The following is a 19466-nucleotide window of genomic DNA, read 5'->3' on the forward strand; positions in this document are numbered from 1 at the left end:
GTAATTATTTGTGTCTCCAGGCAATGTTAGATATTAAGCACCTGAAGGTGTTCACAGATCAGATGCTTGTATGTCCATATTACATCAACTGCCTCTGCAAATAATCGCAGTCACAAAAAGGGAGGGCAGGCTTTAAAACTCTGGCCTGTTATATTAGCTTATGGAAGATAATAATGAATAGTTTTTCCCCTGTCAAGGGTAGAATACTGTTCTAACTACATAGTGAGACAGAGTGTAAGATTGAGCTGAATCTCACCAGAAGCCTTCTGCATGTAAAATGATGCTGTTGAGTGGAATAGAATTTTTGAAATTTTCTGCAATAGAGATGACACGGGAATTTCTAGGCACAAGGTCAAATTCTTAATTTAAAATAGTAAACTTAAATCTCCAGTCTTATTTGTCTTAATTTCTTCTAGTTACCCTTAGTTTATATTAAAACAGAACCCTAAAAAGTATAGGAAAGCTGATGTTTTTTCTAGATTCAGAGGACCCGTTCCCAGCTGTGTATGTTAGTTTGGGCCAGACTCTGCTTCTCTTACTCATGTTGATTAGTGCCTGATTTCTCAAATAACCCAGCTGAAATCAATGGGACTGTCATGGAGCAAAGTGCTACTCAGTGTGAGTAAGGGTGACCAAATCTAGCCATTGGCTTTTACAATTGTCATAAAGCTAAAGGTGTTACTTTTTACAAGCAAGCAAGATCAAAAGGGAAAAGCGATATGAGTAGTATCGATCTTAATTGTTTTCTGTAAGATAAAAAAATCTTGCTAAATATTCTTCTTTTATGCAAATACAGACAAAGAGGGAGAGAGAAAGTCTCAGCATATTTTGATTTAATTTCATTTTAAGCAAGTATAGATAAGAGACTGGGGTTTAAAAGAAAAGATTTAGATCCAATCATCCATAAAATTCAGTAAGTCTGCTGACACTGAGAAAAGCCACTAAAAAGAAGAAAATGACCACAGTTATATTTGATAAGATCCACTGGTTTAAATCAACTCAGTTTGCTTGTATTGAAGCATGTCTGAAGGCTGGAATTCATCCCTATGAAGAAGGCCAGTACAAAGAGACAATGTAATTTAAGGGATGCATAGGTCTTGTGCTGGCTCTCTGAACAGGGTTGAACATCACCTTTAGTGAACAATAGAAGACTTTGGATGATATTTCAGGAATACGGTTTCTCTTCTAGCAAAGTGGAAACCCATATTTGTAAGTACTGTAAAGTGAGAAAGTTATATGCTATTTTAGGAGAAGAAATGTAAGTTTCAAATGGTGTTGCTGTGATTTGTGATATTTATAAATAAAACTTCTTTTGACCTCAGCTGGAGAGGAGGTGACAATCTATAGGCTAGAAGAGAGTTCGCCTTTGAACCTAAATAAAAGCATGTCATCCTGGTCACAGCGTGGGATGGCTGCAATGATCCAGGTCTTGTCCCAAGAGGAGATGGATGGAGGTCTCCGGAGAGCCATGAAGGTCATTTGTACCTGGTCTGAGAATGATGTATTGAAGTTGGGACAAGTCTTCATTGTGAAGTCATTTCTTCCTGAGGTGGTTCAGACATGGCAGACGATCTTTCAGGAGGGTACAGTGCTACATCTGTGCCTGCGGGTAAGTATAAACCTGCAGGAAAACTGACCAGTCCAGTGTGGCAGGTATGAAATGGTTTGGTACATGTAAATACTTCCAGCCTGGAGTGAACTGCTGTTTAATTATTGTTACTACCCTACTGGAGAGAGGGGCATGGAAAAATCCATCTTCTATTTATGATTAATAAGGAACACTCCCTTTCTTTATATATTCTGGCCTTTCTTAATAGGCTTATTTAAAAGTAATACCTATACATATGTTTTTGTTTAGGAAATACAACAACAAAGGGCTGCTCAGAAGCTGATATATACCTTCAACCAACTGAAGCCACATAGCATTCCATATACCCCAAGGTAGGGAAACTGCCTTTCAAGAGTGAGGTGGAAAAGACTAACTACAACCTTCTGCAATATTCGTGTGCTGGGGGCAGGAGTTTTTCAGTGAGACCTCTCAAGTAGGGAACTTATTCCCCTTCTCTGTGGTCTGACAAAGCCCAGCTTTGTTGACTGTCTTTCAAGGCCTATTTTTTTCTGTGTAGTTTTTATGGAGGGGGTAGGTTGATAACATCTGACTGGAAAGGTGAAGGAATTTTGGGGAAATATAAAGGATTTGGTGGAGTGCATTAACTGTGACAGAGGGGAGGCTTTTTTAATAGATGTCAATTGAAAAGAAATTGTGTCCATGCTTTTAATATTTATAAAGTGTATAAAGCTTATGCCCGGCATTAATTAAACTGAAATAAATAAATAAAATAAATATATGTGAATTAGAGACATTGCAGATTTTTTCTAAGTGTATCTGTTGCTTGTTGGTGTTGAAGAAGTTTGTGAAAGAAGGGCCTGAAACAAAGTCCATTGAAAAATAATTGGAAAGACTCTCATTGACTTCAATGGCATTTGGAAAAGGCCCTTACTGAGTAAAAAGGAAAGCCAGGTGTTCGTGAGAGAACAGCCAGTCTCCAGTTCTGCTGAGCATGCTGCTCTGAGATGTAGCTGCTTTAGTTTGGGGTGGAAAAATCCTTTCAGGGTTGTCACTTAGTTTCCAGTGGCCTGAAAAGAGAGTGCATGTAAAGAATTGCTTATATTTTGAACATCCCCATAAATCCTTATTCATATGGTAAAGCCAATCAATATTTGCTACTGAATCCTTTCAGTAAAGTTTTACTGTTTCTTTTACAAGGAAGTTTACAGAGTATGACAGGAAACATAAGGCCTTCAAAGTTTTATCAAAGTGAAAATGGCTTTCCACTTCAGAAAAGCAAAACCTCATGTTTTGGAGGTATGAGCAGGCCCGGTTTGGAAAGTATGAGGGCCAAGATATTTGAAGGCCCATAATTAGGGCACATATTTTGTTATGTGCACCAGTTCTTTTCCTTCTGTTTTGGGCACAGCCCTGTATTTTCTATACAATCTCTAGAAATGCCACTGTTAAAACCTGTGCTTCTGTGGGATTGATGACCTCGTGTGTGTTACAATCTATGAGTACATGTAGGGCCTGATCTAGAGCCCATTGAAGTCAGTGAGAGTCTTTCTATCTACTTCAGTGAGCATGGATATGATCTCTTTGTATTATATCATTAGTACATCGGGGTGAATATGCAGCATCAGATGTGGAAACCATGAGCTTTTGATCCTGTCCCAAAAACATTCCCATTACCCAGTACCCAGAAATACTCTTGGGAGAAAACAAATATATTTCTGATCTCTCATTCAGTAGCAGCCACGCTTCTACACAAGCCAGTTCCATCTCACTGTATGCTGTTTTTTGTTTTTTTGTTACCTTTATGAGCAATTTTTTCCCCTTAGGAATAGCAATATAGAACTGTGGTTCAGTACTTGGGATCGGGAAGGAATTTCCCCCCAGATCAAATTGAGAGAGATTCTGGAGGGTTTTTTCCTTCCTCTGCAGAGTGGGATATGGGTCACTTGCTCATCTGAACTATGGTAAATGGTGAATTCTCTGTAACTTGACGTATTTAACTGTAGAGTTGAGGACACCAGTAACTCAGCCAGAGGTTATGGGCTGACTATAGGAGTCAGTGGGTGAAGGTCTGTGTCCTGTGATATGCAGGACGTCAGACTAGATCAGTGGCTCTTAAGCTTTCCACACTGTACCCCTTTCAGGAGTCTGATTTGTCTTGCATAACCCCAGTTTCACCTCACTTAAAAACTACTTGCTTACAAAATCAGACATAAAAATACAAAGGTGTCACAGCATGCTGTTACTGAAAAACTGCTTACTTTCTCATTTTTACCATATAATTATAAAATAAATCAATTGGAATATAAATATTATACTTACACTTCAGTATATAGAGCAGTATAAACAAGTCATTGTATGAAATTTTAGTTTGAACTGACTTTGTGAGTGCTTTTTATGTACCCTGTTGTAAAACTAGGCAAATATCTAGATAAGTTGATGTACCCCCGGAAGACTTGTGCATACCCCCAGGGATACGTTTACACAGTCAGAACCACTGTACTAGATGTTCATGATGGTCCCTTTTGGTCTTAAAGTCTATGAATATTCTCCCTATTCACCCCATTACTTCGATGCTGTGGCATTACTGGTCACTGGATATCTTTAGACTGGCTTATTTTGAAGAAAGTTTTTGAGTTTGAGAGGAACCCTATGACTTTGAGAGACCCTCAAAAATACAAACAATGCCCCCCCCAACCTGCAAAAACAAAACAAAAAACTGCATGCATAATATTACTCCTTTCTTTCTGCAGAAGAAAGGAAGATTTGAGCCATGTTAACAAAGAGAACCTAGACACTAAATATCCTCTCACATTAGTTTTACACTGGGGTAAACCCCAATTCCACTGACTTTAGTGGAGTTTCTCCTGATTTATACTGAGTAGATTATCAGGTGTAACATAGTGCATCCTATGAGCCCAAGTGTGTCTTATAAAAATGAGGATTTTTTTTTTAATTTTGAAGAATATCATCAGGCTTTCGCAGGGGAAGGAGTGCAACTTTGCACCTCTTTTACAAAATGGTGTGTGATGGTAAATTAACTTTCCAAAGGGGTCCTGACTTAGCATTTTATAGTAGTTGTTGTTCAAGGGCATTTCTTTAATTCATCTTAAAGATTTCAGTCTATCTATTTATGCTATGCTTCCACTACAAGGTAGGAGAGTGATTCACCTGCATGAGTACTCATACCTGCACTAGCTCTCCTTGAACAAGAGCAAGGGTAAATAGGAGTGTTGCTGTGATAGCATGAGTAGTGGCAATGGAGTCATGGCTTAACTGTACGAAGTACAAACCTGCCCGAAACCAGGGGGTCCGTACTTGGCCTGTGCCTCCACTGCTGCTACCCATGCTAATGCAGCTACACTACTATTTATACTTGTGCCAGATCAATGAGATCAAGTGCAAGTATGTGTATGTGAACAGGGGAATAACACCCTTAGCTCGTAGCCTAGATGTAGCTGTAGAGATTAGCTAGTGTAACAATAGCATTTCCTGATTTACTCAGCATACACTTCTTGTCCACGGACACTCCTGTCCACAGAATGGCTTTGTTTTGAGATCATTCTCTGAACTGTCTACTTCAGTAGGTTACATCTCTCAGGAATGACTTCCTGCTATCCACCATTTGTTATCTTCTGCTGCTGAGAGTTTTCTAAGGGGTTTGATGTTTGTAAGTGGTGGAGTAGTGCCCCACTTTTCAGTATATTTGCTTTGCTCTGTAATAATTGTGACCAGACTGCCAGGACACTCATCCTGCCAGCTCCTGGCTGACAGCATTTTTACCCACAGGTTTCTGGAGGTTTTTTTAATATATTGCCATTCAGCCAATCAGTGGCTCACCATAGAGAAGTACATGACGGGTGAGTTCTGCAAGTACAACAACAACAACGGGGATGAGATTTCCCCCAGCAATTTGCTGGAAGAGATGATGTTGGCTTTCTCTCACTGGACCTACGAGTACACCCGAGGGGAGCTCCTTGTCCTGGATTTGCAAGGTGACTGCCAAAATGCAAGTTTATTATATAACTTAGAGATGCCACTAAGAAAACAATGTTGAATTCCACTTAGAGAAAAAGAGGCAAATTCTGCTCCCATTTACATCCATGTCAATCCTGAGCAACTCCAAAGACATCCATGGAGTTACTCTGAATTTATGTAGGTGTAAATGAGAAAAGTATCTGGCCCCATATATCTAGTTTAGGTGTACAAGCACCGTGTACTAAAACAATGCACAATAACATTTCAATTGGCTGTATAAAAGCCACTTCACATGTTAATGTTGATGAAGATTGTTAAATATTTGTAACAAAAGCACATTTTTCTCATCGGAAGGCTGAAAACTGGCATCAGTTATTTTTTATATTTTTCATTAATAAAACTGTAAACAGTTTAAGTAAGTTGCAGTTCTGAGAACTATTCACAGAGCCTAGTGGCTCCTGAGAAGAACACAGTGTGTGCTATGATCATTTTACAACACATGTGTAAAGGGGAACACGGTATATTTAAAAAAATAAATATTTGACAGTGTACAGAAAATGAACACCATCCATTGAGCAGTTTAAACATCATTGGTTCTCATTCCTATCAAGAGCAATTTGCACTGCTAGACATAACCTTATCATATTTACATTTTACAGCATTCAGAAGCTGTGAATTACAGTAAGACTTCCTGGTCAAGCAAAATAAACCATTAAGTCCATGCTTGCCTTCATTTGATTTTATCTTCACGTTAAGAAATATAATGGGACTTGGTGTATCTTTGTTACAACATACTGGAACTGAGCCACACCTTGTCCCTTATTTTTAAAATTTGGTTTAGTATAATACTCCTGAAATTGACAGACCAGTACCACTGGCTTTCACCTGCAAAAGGGAAGTATGTGCATAAATCTTTGCAGAACTGGGGCCCTCATTTCCATCCCAAACCAGGAAAGAGAAGTGTGAAAAAAATGGAGTAAAATTATTTACAAAATTCTTTTAAACCTGAGAAAAGGTCTGACTTAGGTATGGGTCAGCGTTCGGTTTGTCCATACTAGATTGGCTGTCCCTAAACTGGAGCTCTCTAATCAGAGCACAAAATCTGTTTCTGTTGGAATTCCAGGCGGACTTGTTTGTCTATTGGAAACATGCAACTAAAGAGGGGTGTGTGTGTGTGTGTGTGTGTGTGTGTGTGTGTGTGTGTGTGTGTGTGTGTGTGTGTGTGTGTGTGTGTAAAAATCTCTCTTTCACACACAATATCTATAACTATATTTATTATACTTTTATTTAAATTTATTCTGTATTAACAAAGGCCCATTGTCACTGGAACGTGTTACAAATTTTCAGGTGTTTTAACATACGGGGAGCACAATAGTTATAGCTATTCTTTACCTATCTACCCGTATCCATTGCAGCACATGAGTTCATCACGAATGGAGGATGGGAATTAAAATAATTGGATGCTAATGTTCATGGAAATTTTCCTGTACATCAGCAGCCCAATCATTTACTCAGATATAAGGCAATGACTTTTTAAAGTAGAATCCCATAAGCCCTAATGCTTAGGGCTTTGGTTTGAAGAGAGGAGTTTAGCACAAAGGAATCTGTTCTTCCATTGATTTACCATAAAACGCCTATTAGCACTGATTGGAGTTATCTATCTAACTCTACAGTAACCACCACCAGAAGGTCAGGGGAGCATAGACCCCAGCATTCTCACAGCATAACATCTAAATAAAGGGACGTATTCTGATACCCTTACTCACCTTGAATAGGTGAGTGGTCCTATTGAAATCAACAGGATTTTAATAATGAAATAAGGTGCTATTCATCATGAATACAGGCCTCAGGACTTGGCCTCATTTTACTGTAGTTACAACAGTTTTGGCAACTCTTTCCATGGTTTCATAGTATAGAACCATTTGGGTGAGTTTCTAGCCTATCCATTCATAAATCGACGATGTAATATCAGGAATGGGGTGAGAACAATTAGCATTCGTTTGTCTATTTTTAACAAATAGTTTAGCATTTTATTTCTACCTTAAGTGTAAATTTAGAGCCTATAGAGGAAATTGGTATTTACATTGGTTATGATTTCATAACATGATATTTAAAAAAACAATCTTCGCTTGTAACACTCTCTTCTAATTTACTGTAGGTGTTGGGGAAGACCTTACAGATCCATCTGTTATTAAACCTGAAGGCAAGCAGTAAGTTTATTGTCATTTTATTAGCTGTCATTTCAGAACATGGTGTGTTTGATGTAATTCACTTCAGACTATTGATAGTTAATGGTGTATTTTAAGTGGATATTTACATTCTCAATGAGCGTTTTTGATTAATTTTTTTTTTAGTTGGGAGTTAAATACTTGATTTGAATGTAGTAGTTCTGTTTTTTCCAGATGGTGTAGTTCCAACTGAATAATTATACATGATCTAGGAGAATGGGGAGGGGACTGGGCACACAAGATTCCTGGTTTCACAACAGGATTGTTAATAGTGCTTTTTATATACACAACACTTCATATACAATGGCTCTGATCCATATGGGGAGACACAATGGTTTTGTTTCTAGCCTGGGATGTACAAGAGGTCATACTAGATGATCTGATGGCCCCTTCTGACCTTAAATTATGACACTTGGGGCTTGACTTCATTGAACACTGAGTTCACAGCAAGCTGGGATGTGAATATGCTGCATGCTAACTGTCCATGTGGACCCTGATGATGTGCACCAAAAGTTTGTTAGTGCACTTTAATCTACTCCTGTTTCAAAGCAGAGTAGATCAGGGCATATTGTTACACTGTTAGATCAGTTAGTACATGGCAGACCAAGTCAGGGGTGTATTCACACCCCAGCTCTGTGTGAACTAAATGTTTGTGTGGACAAGTCCTTAATCCTGCATAGAGGCCCCAGGTCAGCGTGGCTCCACACAGACAGATGACTCTTGCTATATGGATCAGAGTGTTGGATCAAATCTTGACTCCAGTTAGATCTCACAGTACCCTAAGTACTGGGTACATATCATTAACCCAATTTCACAAAAGGGGAAACTGAAGTTTAGAAATATAAAATGACTTGCCCAGAACACAGAACAAGTCAATTCCAGAATTGGGATTAAAAACATGATCTCCTGTCTCCAAAACCATAATTATGACTAATATTATTTGTACTATCAATAACATTAATAATTAATAAACATTCGCACAACATTAATAAGTAATTACTATCACATGTTGATTATATTTACTATATATGTATTATTGCAAAAATGTACTAGGTGTTTCACAACAAATATAAGACAAACTACTTTTGACCCCTTATACAGGCCTTACTTGGGGCCACAGGACCCATATGCACAGTACCCAGAGTCCGTATGAGTCAATAGGGAGTCTTGCCATCCTGTCCCTCCCAGAGGTTAGATGGAAACTCCTGAGCCTATGGAAGAGGAGGAGGATGAACTGGTTGCTCCAGTCTTGCTGTCTCTTCCTGATGACCACAGACAATTCCAAGAGCTGGTTCAGAGAGGGGCAGAAGAGTTCTAAATCCCCTTAGAGGAAGCCCAGGACTCACAATACAACCTCCTGGGCCTCCTACAGCTTTTAGGATCCAGCTCAGTAGCTCTCCCAGTGAATGAGGCCATACTGGAACCAGTATGGCATATGCCAGCTATCTGTGCCTTGCCTTCAAGAGGGCAGAAAAGCTGTAATTTGTCCCCTCTGAGAAAATAGAGTTCTTGTTTTCCTACCTGGCCCTGAACTTCCTGGTTGTCCAAGTGGTCATGAAAAGGTCCAGACAATACCACCAGGAGCCACTTCTGCCGATTAGGAAGCCAAATGTTTGGACTTTATGGAGATAATGGAGTCTATTTCCACCAGCCTCCAATTTAGAATTTCTAAATTCCAGGACCTCCTGGCCAAATATGATTTTTTGAACTATTCTACATTCCTGGCCTGTAAAGACTAATTACTCCAGGAGGATAAGGCTCAATTTCAAGCCTTTATTGGGTGAGGGCAGATTGGTTGCAGGAACCTTGTTACAAGCAAAGGTCAATGCTGGTTCGAGATCCATGGTGACTACTATAGTGATGCACCAGGAATCTTGGCAACACTCTGCGGGGTTCCCCAGAGAGGTATAGAACGCTTCACAGGATTGCCTTTCAGTGAAGTCAATCTTTTTAATGAGAAAACAGATGAGTCTTTGCATTCACTAAAGGACTCAAGGGCGGCAACTCTCTGTTCCCTGAGTATGTATATATCAGCCCTGAAGAAGAAGTACCAGAAGCAACCTTACAAGCAGAGGTCTTTATCACAGCCTTTCTACCACCAGTTCCTGTTATGAGCCACCTCACATATGCCAGAAGGTGCAGAAATCAAGATACTCTGCCCCATCCACCTCTACTGCAGTCACCCAGCCAAAGGATTCTTTTGATGGTACTTTGGTGAACTGCAAATTAAAGTTGATGCCATCTCCATCCAATTTCGAGATCCATTTTTGTCCACCCATCCATAATTTCCCCACAATTGGAGGTCAATAACAACAGACAAGTGGGTGCAGGATATCATCTGGCTATATCATCAAGTTTCTCTCTTCACCCCCTCCACTACCTCTTTCTGTATCTCTTTTCAGGGACCATTAAAGGAGGAGATCCTCCTTCAGGACATAACAACCCTCCACAAATGCTGTGCAATAGAGCATATACTTCTTTATCATCAAGGAAAAGGGTTTTATTTCAAATATTTTGTAGTCCCAAAAAGACAAGTGGGTGGAGACCCATTGTCAACCTGTGGTGACTCAATGTCTTCATTCATAAGCTATAATTCCACATGGCATCAGTAATAATATCCCTAGAAAAAACAAATGATTCACAACTCTCGATATAAAAGACATGTACTTCAGTGGATATTCACCCTTCCCACAGTAGATTCCTCATATTTGTGGTGGGTCCCGACCACTGTCAATACAGGGTATTCCCGTTTGGTCTAGCAACTATACCCAGCGTCTTTACAAAATTATTTTCTGTAGTAGCCACACAATTTAGACTGGGTTCTACCATCTTCCAGTGTCTAGATGATTGGCTTCTTACAGACAAGACATATTTAGAAGTCAGAATGTCAGCCTCCTCTCTGCTTCATCTCCTAGAATCCCTGAGAATCTCTGTGAACATGCAAAAGTCTATCCTGGCTCTGGCTCAGACTATAGATTTCATAGGAGTGACCTTAGATTCAAAACAAGGGCTTAGCTTCCCATGATTTAGATTCCAAGTCATAGGCAACCCAATAAATCAGGTTATGCACAATCCTCTGATATTGGTCTGGATTTGCCTTACTCTCCTAGGTCACATGCCATCATCTACTTACGTACTGCTGTTATCCATCTCCATGCCTTTACGCTTGGCTTCAAACAGTATGTATATTGAGTAAACACAGCATGAACACTGTAGTGACAATTCCCAATAAGATAAGGGCCTCTCTGATTTGGTGGAAAGATTCTGCACAAGTATGCGTGGGCATTCCTTTCCTATCCCCCAAACCCAACAGGACAATAATCACAGCTGCCTGCTTGTTAGCTTTGGACATGGACAGTCACATAGCACAGTGCACTTGGATGGCTTGGGAACCAGAATGCACATAAATCTTGTGGAATGCAGAGCAGTCGGAGAAGCATGCAGGACGTTCTTACCATTAATTCAATCTTATGCTCTCTCATAATGTCAGACAATATGACAACCATATTCTACATAAACAAACAGGGAGGAGAAAGTTCCATTGCCTTGTGTATAGAAGTGGTCAATGTATGGAACTGGAAGAATCACAATCACCTTATCAGCAGCGTACCACCCTGGAGCCCAAAATTCACTGGCAGACAGTGTCAGCAGGTACTTTGCCACTGATCCTAAGTGGGTGTCACACAGCTCAGTGGTAAACAGCATCTTTGCTCAGGGGGACCCTATCTGGGACCTGCTCCCAGACAAACAGGAAGTACAGCACATACCATTCCAAGGGAGCTCAGGTCCAGTTCTTCAGTGATGATGCTGTCCTACTTCTTTGGATAGACCATTTGAACTATGCCTTTCCTCCTATACCACTACTTTTTCGAGTTTTGCGAAAGATTTGACAGCACAGAGCATGAGCCATTTTCATTGTGTCCAAATGGCCTGAACTGTTCTGCTTCCCTGGTCTCCTGCATATGTCAGCCCAGTTATCCATCAGCATTCACCCTTCAAGGACCGCTTGACTCATGATCAGAAATCCCAACCGAGAAGCTCTTCACCTCACGGGTTGGTATTTGGATGGGTGTCGGATCTAGAACATTCCTATTCAGAAACTGTGCAAGCCGTTCTCACTAAAGCAGAAAGGACTCCACTAGAAAATGTTACCTAGCCAAGTGGAAGCATTTTTCTGTCTGGGCCCAGCACCACAGTATGTCTCCTGTTACAATAGGTAGTCCTGATATCTTTGATTACTTCCTTACCCTCAAGAAGATGGGTCTTTCCCTTAGCTCGATGCAGGTTTTCCTATAGGCAATCAGCTCATGTCACCCTCCAACAAATGACTCTCTGTATTTACTCATCCAATCGCCTCTTGGTTCTTAAAATGTTTAATTAGAGCTTTCCTACCAATAAGAAAACTAACCCCTCAATGGGACCTTAATTTAGAACTTTCATCACTTTTCAAGCCACCTTTCAATGCCCTGGCTACCTATTCAATGCTTCATCTGTCTATGAAGGTTGCTTTCCTCATTGCCATCACCTTGGCCGGGCAGGTAGGTGAACTGGGGTTCCTAACGGCATATCCTCATTACACACTATTTGATAATGACAAAGTCTTGCTACGATTACATCCAAAATTTACCCCTACAGTAGTTTTGGAATTTCACATAAACCAGACTATCCACTTACTTCTGATCTTCCCAAAACCCCATGCTGCCAGCAAAGGAAAAGACTTTATTCCCTTAATGTGAGATGATCATTGTCATTTTACCTGTAGAGAACAAAACAGATTGGAAAGTCACCCGGCTGTTTGTTACAACAGTGGAATGAAAGCAGTGGTTCTACAAACAACCAGACCTCCTCCATCATTGCACCCTCCTTCTCACTGAGTACTGCTTGTCAGTCACCCACAGTGGAATACACATAGGGACCAGCACTCGAAGAAAGGGAAGTTACGTACTCTTCGTAACTGGAGTTCTTCGAGATGTGTGGTCCCTATCTGTATTCCACTATGTGCCCTCCTTTCTCTCTGTTAAGGATCATCTCTGATTTGTGCTAAGAGGAGGATCTGGAGATGCATTGGTTGACTTTTCCCCTTACACAATCAGCACAAAGCATTAGGAGAGGGCATGGACCAATGGATAGTCAGGCACATGGAATGCATGTGCACCCACAGTGGAATACAGATAGCAACCACACATCTTGAAGAACTCCAGTTATGAAGGGGTAAGTACCTTTTATGGACACTTAAAGCATTACACCCAGATTAATAAAAACGAGTTATATAGTTTGCATTTAAAAGGTATTTGATATGCTAGCTAAAGATGAGTTATAGCAGACACTGATTAATGAAGCAAAAAAACCAGCTTGCTCTTCACGTGTTAGGGGAAATCTTAAGAACTGCAAGAAGCAAAACAGTATTGTTTTGACTTGGTGATCTGAGAGAATATGACAATGAAGCTACAGATGGAGCTTGTACGCAGCTAGCAATATACTTGTGTAAAGTGATCATTCCTTACAGTTTTAGTTTTAGGAGATAAACTTCCTAAAAAAAAACAACAAAAAAAACTTTAAAATGCACTCTTAACTTTCTCCTTCACTCACTCACCAAGGAAAAATTCCAAAAGTATTGGGGTCTGTTTTATGTTTTCCTTTATTGATGATTTATTTCTCCAAAAATTGCATGCTGCTTGAAAAATTGCTAGCAAGACTCAAAGGCATGTCTTTGAGCTCACATTCTCTTAGATACCATAAGAGAGTGGGTGACATCTGACTGAAGGAGCTGGTGCATATTTTAGTACTACTAATAATCATTATAATTATTATTAATGTGTTGTTTCTTTAGTTCCATTGATTCTGGGATTAATTTTTAAAGTAATTTGTGTGGGAGATTTATGCCATTATCTCATAATGGGTCTTTTCTTTCGTGCATTCTACCATTGCCTTTAAAATGGAGTTTTCAGTGCCAAGACCCACCCCTCTATGATGGTATGATGATATTTCTCACAACAGTTCTGTAGTTTTCTATACACTTGCTCAATGATGAAAATTACAGAAGTATTTAGAAAGGGTGGCCAATACTAAACCCAGGGCCAGATCTTTAGCTGCTATAAATCAGCATAGCTTCATTGACTTCAACAGAGCTAAACTGATCAAAGTCATTCAAGGATGTGACCCATGTGTGCGGTACATGAGGTGTGCAGTGTGAAAATTGATGCAGTTTGGATTCCAGGCCAAAATATAAATAGCTGAAACTTTATTGCCAGGAAAATACAGGGCCAGTGTCCAGACACAGTTTCAGTCCCTGCAATCTCATATGTGTTTTCCTGTACCCCAGAGTTCTGGGAGGCATTCTCCGATGAATAGTGCCTCCTGGTGCTCCTGACAGGATCTAGCAATTTTCACTACCAACAGCACAAGGCTAGGCCTATAAGGCATGCGTAGGCATAGTAGTTGCATCATGACAGCGATGCAGATTCAGAGGTGCTGTAAATAGAGGTTTATGTTTCGAGTTAGTAAATAAGGATGAGCAGCATTAGCCTGGCATAACTTACATACCGAGAGAGCTGACAAACAGGCTTGTAGCAAGAAAAACATGCCACAGGAAGGTATAAAAAGATATAAGACAAAGATGTCTGTGGTTAAAGGCAGTAGGAGTTAGAACTCCCACTATCTCCATGCAGATGCCCAGGTAGGCGGTTGGGACACCAGCAAGCAGAGGTGTCTGAAGGGTCATCAGCATGTGTCTGAAGGGCCAAAATAAAACTTTTCTAGTGCATTTGTACAGAACTGGGCTTCTCTTCAATGTGCTGGGCAGGCCATCTACATGGCTTGAATGCAGGACCTCCAGATCTGAAAGCATGAGCCAGTATAGCTTGAGCTGACAGACAAGGTCCATTAGTTCAGAGGCAGCTCAGACTCCTCAACTTTGTTGAGGTCTAGGTACTGCGGGGGACAGAGTCACACTGCATGAGCACAGGCATGCTGCTTTACTTACAAGAGTGCCTAAGGGCTTGTCTACCCTACCAAGTTTTGTTGACAAAACTTATGTCGACACCCACAAGTCGACAAAACAAAAATCGCCAAAGGGTGTTCACACTTGCTCCCACTGTTGACAGATCATGTCCATGTTGGGGACACTATCGTCGAGAGGGTGAGCAATGCTCTGTGGGTATGTATCCCACTGTGCAGTGTTGTGGGAGGGAAGAGCTGATCGCTGCGCATCTTGAGATTCTCTCCGAGTTCTCCCACAGCCCCCTCAGCTGCCGAGAGCAGCATCATGAGTAGCTCTGTGAGCTCTCGATGCTGAGGAAGGGCAAAGCAGTATGGCAGTCTGTCCCCCTTCCCTGCAGCAGCAGTCTGTCTGCTGCTGTGTTCCTAGTGCAGGGCAGAACAGGAGCGTTCCAATGATTTGCTCTTTGTTCCCCAAAGGGAGCAGCACACAGCTACTTCCCGCAGCTTTGAAAGGGGAGGAGCGCATGCCTGCAGGGCAGCAGAGATCAAAACACTCAGCAGAGCAATCAGGGCAGGCATTGTGGGATACAGGCGGCAGCCAGTTCTGTCGACAAAACAATCAGCAGTGTCTACACGGGCTCTCTGTCGACAATAAAGGAGGAGGAAAGACAAAAGTCTCTCGTAGGGGTGGAAGTTTTTTGTCGCCAAAACTGGGCATTTTTCGTGACAAAAGTCCCATTGTAATGTATACGCTCATGCTGTTTGTCACCAAAAGGCAGTTTTTGGCAATAAAAAAACAAGCCCTATGACTGCAACTTGTTGGCACTTTACCAAATTGGACCAAAAGTGACTACCACATGCCATGTTATTCAAAGTGCTTTGATGGCACTTTAATAGCTTGCAGCTTCTACTCTATTTCTGTGGTACTAAGGAGCTATAGAGGACACTAGAACTAGTCCTAGTTGTGTTATTTCCTTGAATGAGCCAGGGAACAGTCTCTGCTACTCAGCCAGACATTAAGTTGTTATCAGGCCTTCCATTCTAGGTCTGGTGTTTCTTCACTGTACTTCTCTCCAGGGGAAATGGGGATTCACTATATATATATGGGAAAAGTCAATTTTTGTCCATGCCCTTTTTGAAAGCTGCTCTCATTGGAGGTGATTGATGTGTTTTTGTGTGGAGAGTAGAGATTTGTGAGAGTCAGATTCTTTTTTTCAAGTTTGCTTTTCTGAGCTATAATTGATTTCAGATTTTAAAATGTGTTGTTTCCACTCTGCATGTCATTAAAATAAAATATTAGCTTTCATAAAGTTTCTTTGGAAGTGTTCCTTGTGTGCTCTGTTCCATGATGTCTAGAATGTCAATTAAATCCTTGAGAATAATGGTGGAGAAATATTAAAATTAATGAACACTGATCTTTCAAACAACATTAAGAATCTGTTATAATTATGCAGTTCTTCTAATACATGTCTGGTTTATCTTACTCTATTTGTTATTTTGTCAGCTTCATCCAGAATATGCTGTATGCTTCCACAAATGAATTTGGTTACATTGATGAATTTCTCAGAAAGTGTAGGAATACAGAAATGAGTACAGTTGGAAGCAGATAATTGAAGAGCCTTGTTTATTAGCAACGCACTGTATTCTTAATAGGTGTTGGTGTAAATAGAGCTCTGCTTGTTTTAGAAAATTTCTTTCTGTTTTCAAACGCTGGAACTGTATTTGTTTAAATGATCTGTTCCTAAATCAGGTCATAGTTCCATTGAATTTCACCTCTTTGGTAGCTCTGGTTTATACCCTAATGTCTCCCACAATCTTATTCATTCTGTAGGCCTGGAGAATACTTGGTGCAGCACAACCATGCTGGTCCTGTTGTGGGGTAGGTGGAGGGAGGTCCACACCAGGATCCCATGCCCCCTGAGCATCATAGATCACAATTCTGTCAAGAGGGTTTCAGTGGGGACTGAGTAGATTCAAAAGGGATTCCCTCCCCAGTAGAGACAGAGCACAGTGGCCATTAGTAGTGCTGGACCTCTGAGGTTACAGTATTAGCCAGGGAGTAATCTGATACTCCTCCATGGGCTGAGTTGAAGGAGGATAACTTCATTAATCTTCCCAGTTGTGCACTGGAGACAAGGTTTGACCCCATTTATTTAAAAGGGTTTGGCTGTACTTTGGATTGCTACATAGAAAAAATGGTCTCACTGAATAACTTATCCCTGAAACAACTTCACTACATTCTAAAGAGTAGAATTCCAGGGGATAATTTATAAAGCACATCCTTTCTTTAACTTTCAGCTCACTGATATTCTGTCATTTCTTCCAGATCTGGAGGGATGGTGTTTGGACCAGCAAACCTAGGGGAACATGCAATTAAAAACTTCATTACAAAGCATTGTTGTAACTCCTGCTGCAGGAAGCTGAAACTTCCTGGTATGAACTGTAAGCTTTTATATGTTCCTGAGCAAATCCATTTTAAGAACAGAGTTCTGTAGAAGCTGGTATGGGTGGCATATTGGACATACTGTTGTGTCTTATTTCCAGTCCATGTCTAACTTTTTGTAATTCCAAAATAAAAAAGGTCTTGAAATGACTAAGAACAGGTATTGACTTAGAACTCTGGTGAGTTGTGATTAAGTAACACTGACAGGTTATCTTTTTCCTCAGTAAAGCTCATGATCAGGAGCACCCTTTGCATGCACAGATGAAGCTGCGCTGCACTGATCGGCACTCAACTTCCCTTTTTCTTTTGCCTGGCTATCATTTTTAAATTAGAAGCCATCAATCAGAGGTCTGGAGTTCATGATGTGAACCCCTACCATTAAACTCACATTAAATTATTTTCTTCTCCATGTAAAATAATAGATCACTTTCCAGTGGGATCACTATAGTTACCACAGCAATAATTTTTAGTGTTTAAATAAGGGTCTGAGAAAATCCATAAAAATCAGCAATGCAGCAGCCCACAGAGAGATCTCCATGAGTCTTTCTCTGCTTGCCGATGTTGTCTTCAAACTTGACTCCATATATCACAGCTTTTGCTTTCTATGTATTTGGAACCACCTATCACATAAATTATATTTGTTAGAAATGTACTTTTCATTGTGATGTAGATCAGATCTGTTTTATGTGTCAAAAATAATTGCAGTTCTGGGTGAAAAGTGTTGTAATATGGGGTCAGATGAAAGACGGAGAATTGCTATCTATGTATTTTTTTTCTAATGAAAAATACTCTGATTTCAATAGCTGCCTCATTCTGAATAGGGTTGCTTGCCTCTGTGGCCAATGGATATTGGGATGCGGGAGGAAGGGGCAGGACTGGCAAATGATTAACTAGTAGTGTAGGACAGTGGAAAATACATTTGTGTAAGTTCCCCACCCCCTCTGCCTATCCTCCTCTAGTGCATCTCCTCTCACTCTGGTCTGACTTCTCTTAGAAAGAGTCAGGTCAGTGCAGCATTTCCCTCTCCCGCAATGCACAATATACGGTGACCAGATGTCACAATTTTATAGGGACAGTCCCGATTTTGGTTTTTTTTTCTTATATAGGGTCCTATTACTCCCTACCCCCTGTCCTGGTTTTTCACATTTGCTGTCTGGTCACCCTAGCACAATATAGGGTTAACGTGCCCCTTACTCTCACCCTCAGGATCTGGCTTTTGCATAATCTGTGTATATTCTTCAAACAGTTACTTTTCATGTCACTGAATTTGTTTTCCCCACAGATATGAGAAGAAATGACTACACCCCTGCAAGGCTCAGTCCAACTGTCAAAGTGGAGACAGAGGCAGGAGCAGAGAGTGCTGTTGCTACCGATGACAAGCTTCTGGAAAATTACACCCGTCTGTGATCAAGCACGATGACTTTTGGCCTTTTGAACACTTGAAAACACTCCTTACTTAGTTTTGCCATCTGTCAGTCTGAAAGGACAAAATCTAGGGTATGTCTATACTGTAACCACAGGGTCTGACTGTAGGTCAAGTAGGCATTCCTGAGCTAGCTTTAATGTAGGTCAGGTCCCGTAACAGTGAAGTTGTGGCAGCAGGAGTTTCAGTGTGGTTTGTATGAGCCTGCCTAGAACCCTGGGTAATTATTCGTGGGGGAAGCTCACGCTACTGTGGGTTAACTGTTCTGAGACCCAAGATAGCTAGATTATGTGTACTCAAGCTATAATCACACCCTTTGATTACAGTATAGACATACCCATAAATGCACAAGAGTGATATCCTACAGGTAAATGGGACACATGTTTTCCAAAGGAAATTCTTTATTTTCAGTGCACTGAAGATTTTTGTACTTTGTTGTAATACTGCTTAGTACAAAGACTGGAACAGGGGGCTGCCTTACCTGCTAATAAAATTCATTTATAATTCAATGCCTTAGCTGGACATATGATATGAAGCTGAACGGTGTTTATTTTGGAAAATAAATGGGGCTGTTTTTTTAAAGATGTATTTCCCCAAGTAGGAATGATATGGTGCTTATTTCCCTGCTACCTTACCTGAGCCCTGCTTTCAGTAAAATAATGTATGTATGCATATGCATAAATAGCTCTATAGCCATATACATGGCCCCAGTGTGTTCAGTGTGGAGAAAATTGGGAAAATGTTTTTTGGTGATTCTGTAGTGTAGTTTGGATGCAGTGATGGGCCATGTGAGAACAACGATAAATATTCTCCAATGTATCTAGGTGCCTAAATCCCATGGGATTTAAATGCTGAAATACCTCTTGAGTCTCTGGGCTCAAGAATTTA

The 19466-nt window shown here is 40.5% G+C and overlaps 1 protein-coding gene across 1 annotated transcript in view; it reads left to right on the forward strand.

Moving 5' to 3' along the window:
- TRPM6 (transient receptor potential cation channel subfamily M member 6) overlaps positions 1-18562 on the forward strand; it is a 134632-nt gene extending 116070 nt beyond the window's left edge. The window contains exons 34-39 of the mRNA XM_043515092.1: positions 1323-1609; positions 1859-1941; positions 5357-5562; positions 7704-7755; positions 17039-17145; positions 18438-18562. Of these exons, the coding sequence (XP_043371027.1) occupies positions 1323-1609; positions 1859-1941; positions 5357-5562; positions 7704-7755; positions 17039-17145; positions 18438-18562 (860 nt within the window). The remainder of the gene's footprint in view (positions 1-1322; positions 1610-1858; positions 1942-5356; positions 5563-7703; positions 7756-17038; positions 17146-18437) is intronic.
- The last annotated feature ends 904 nt before the right edge of the window (positions 18563-19466 follow it).

The sequence above is a fragment of the Dermochelys coriacea genome, chromosome 5, assembly GCF_009764565.3.
Source record: "Dermochelys coriacea isolate rDerCor1 chromosome 5, rDerCor1.pri.v4, whole genome shotgun sequence".
NCBI lineage: Eukaryota > Metazoa > Chordata > Testudines > Dermochelyidae > Dermochelys > Dermochelys coriacea.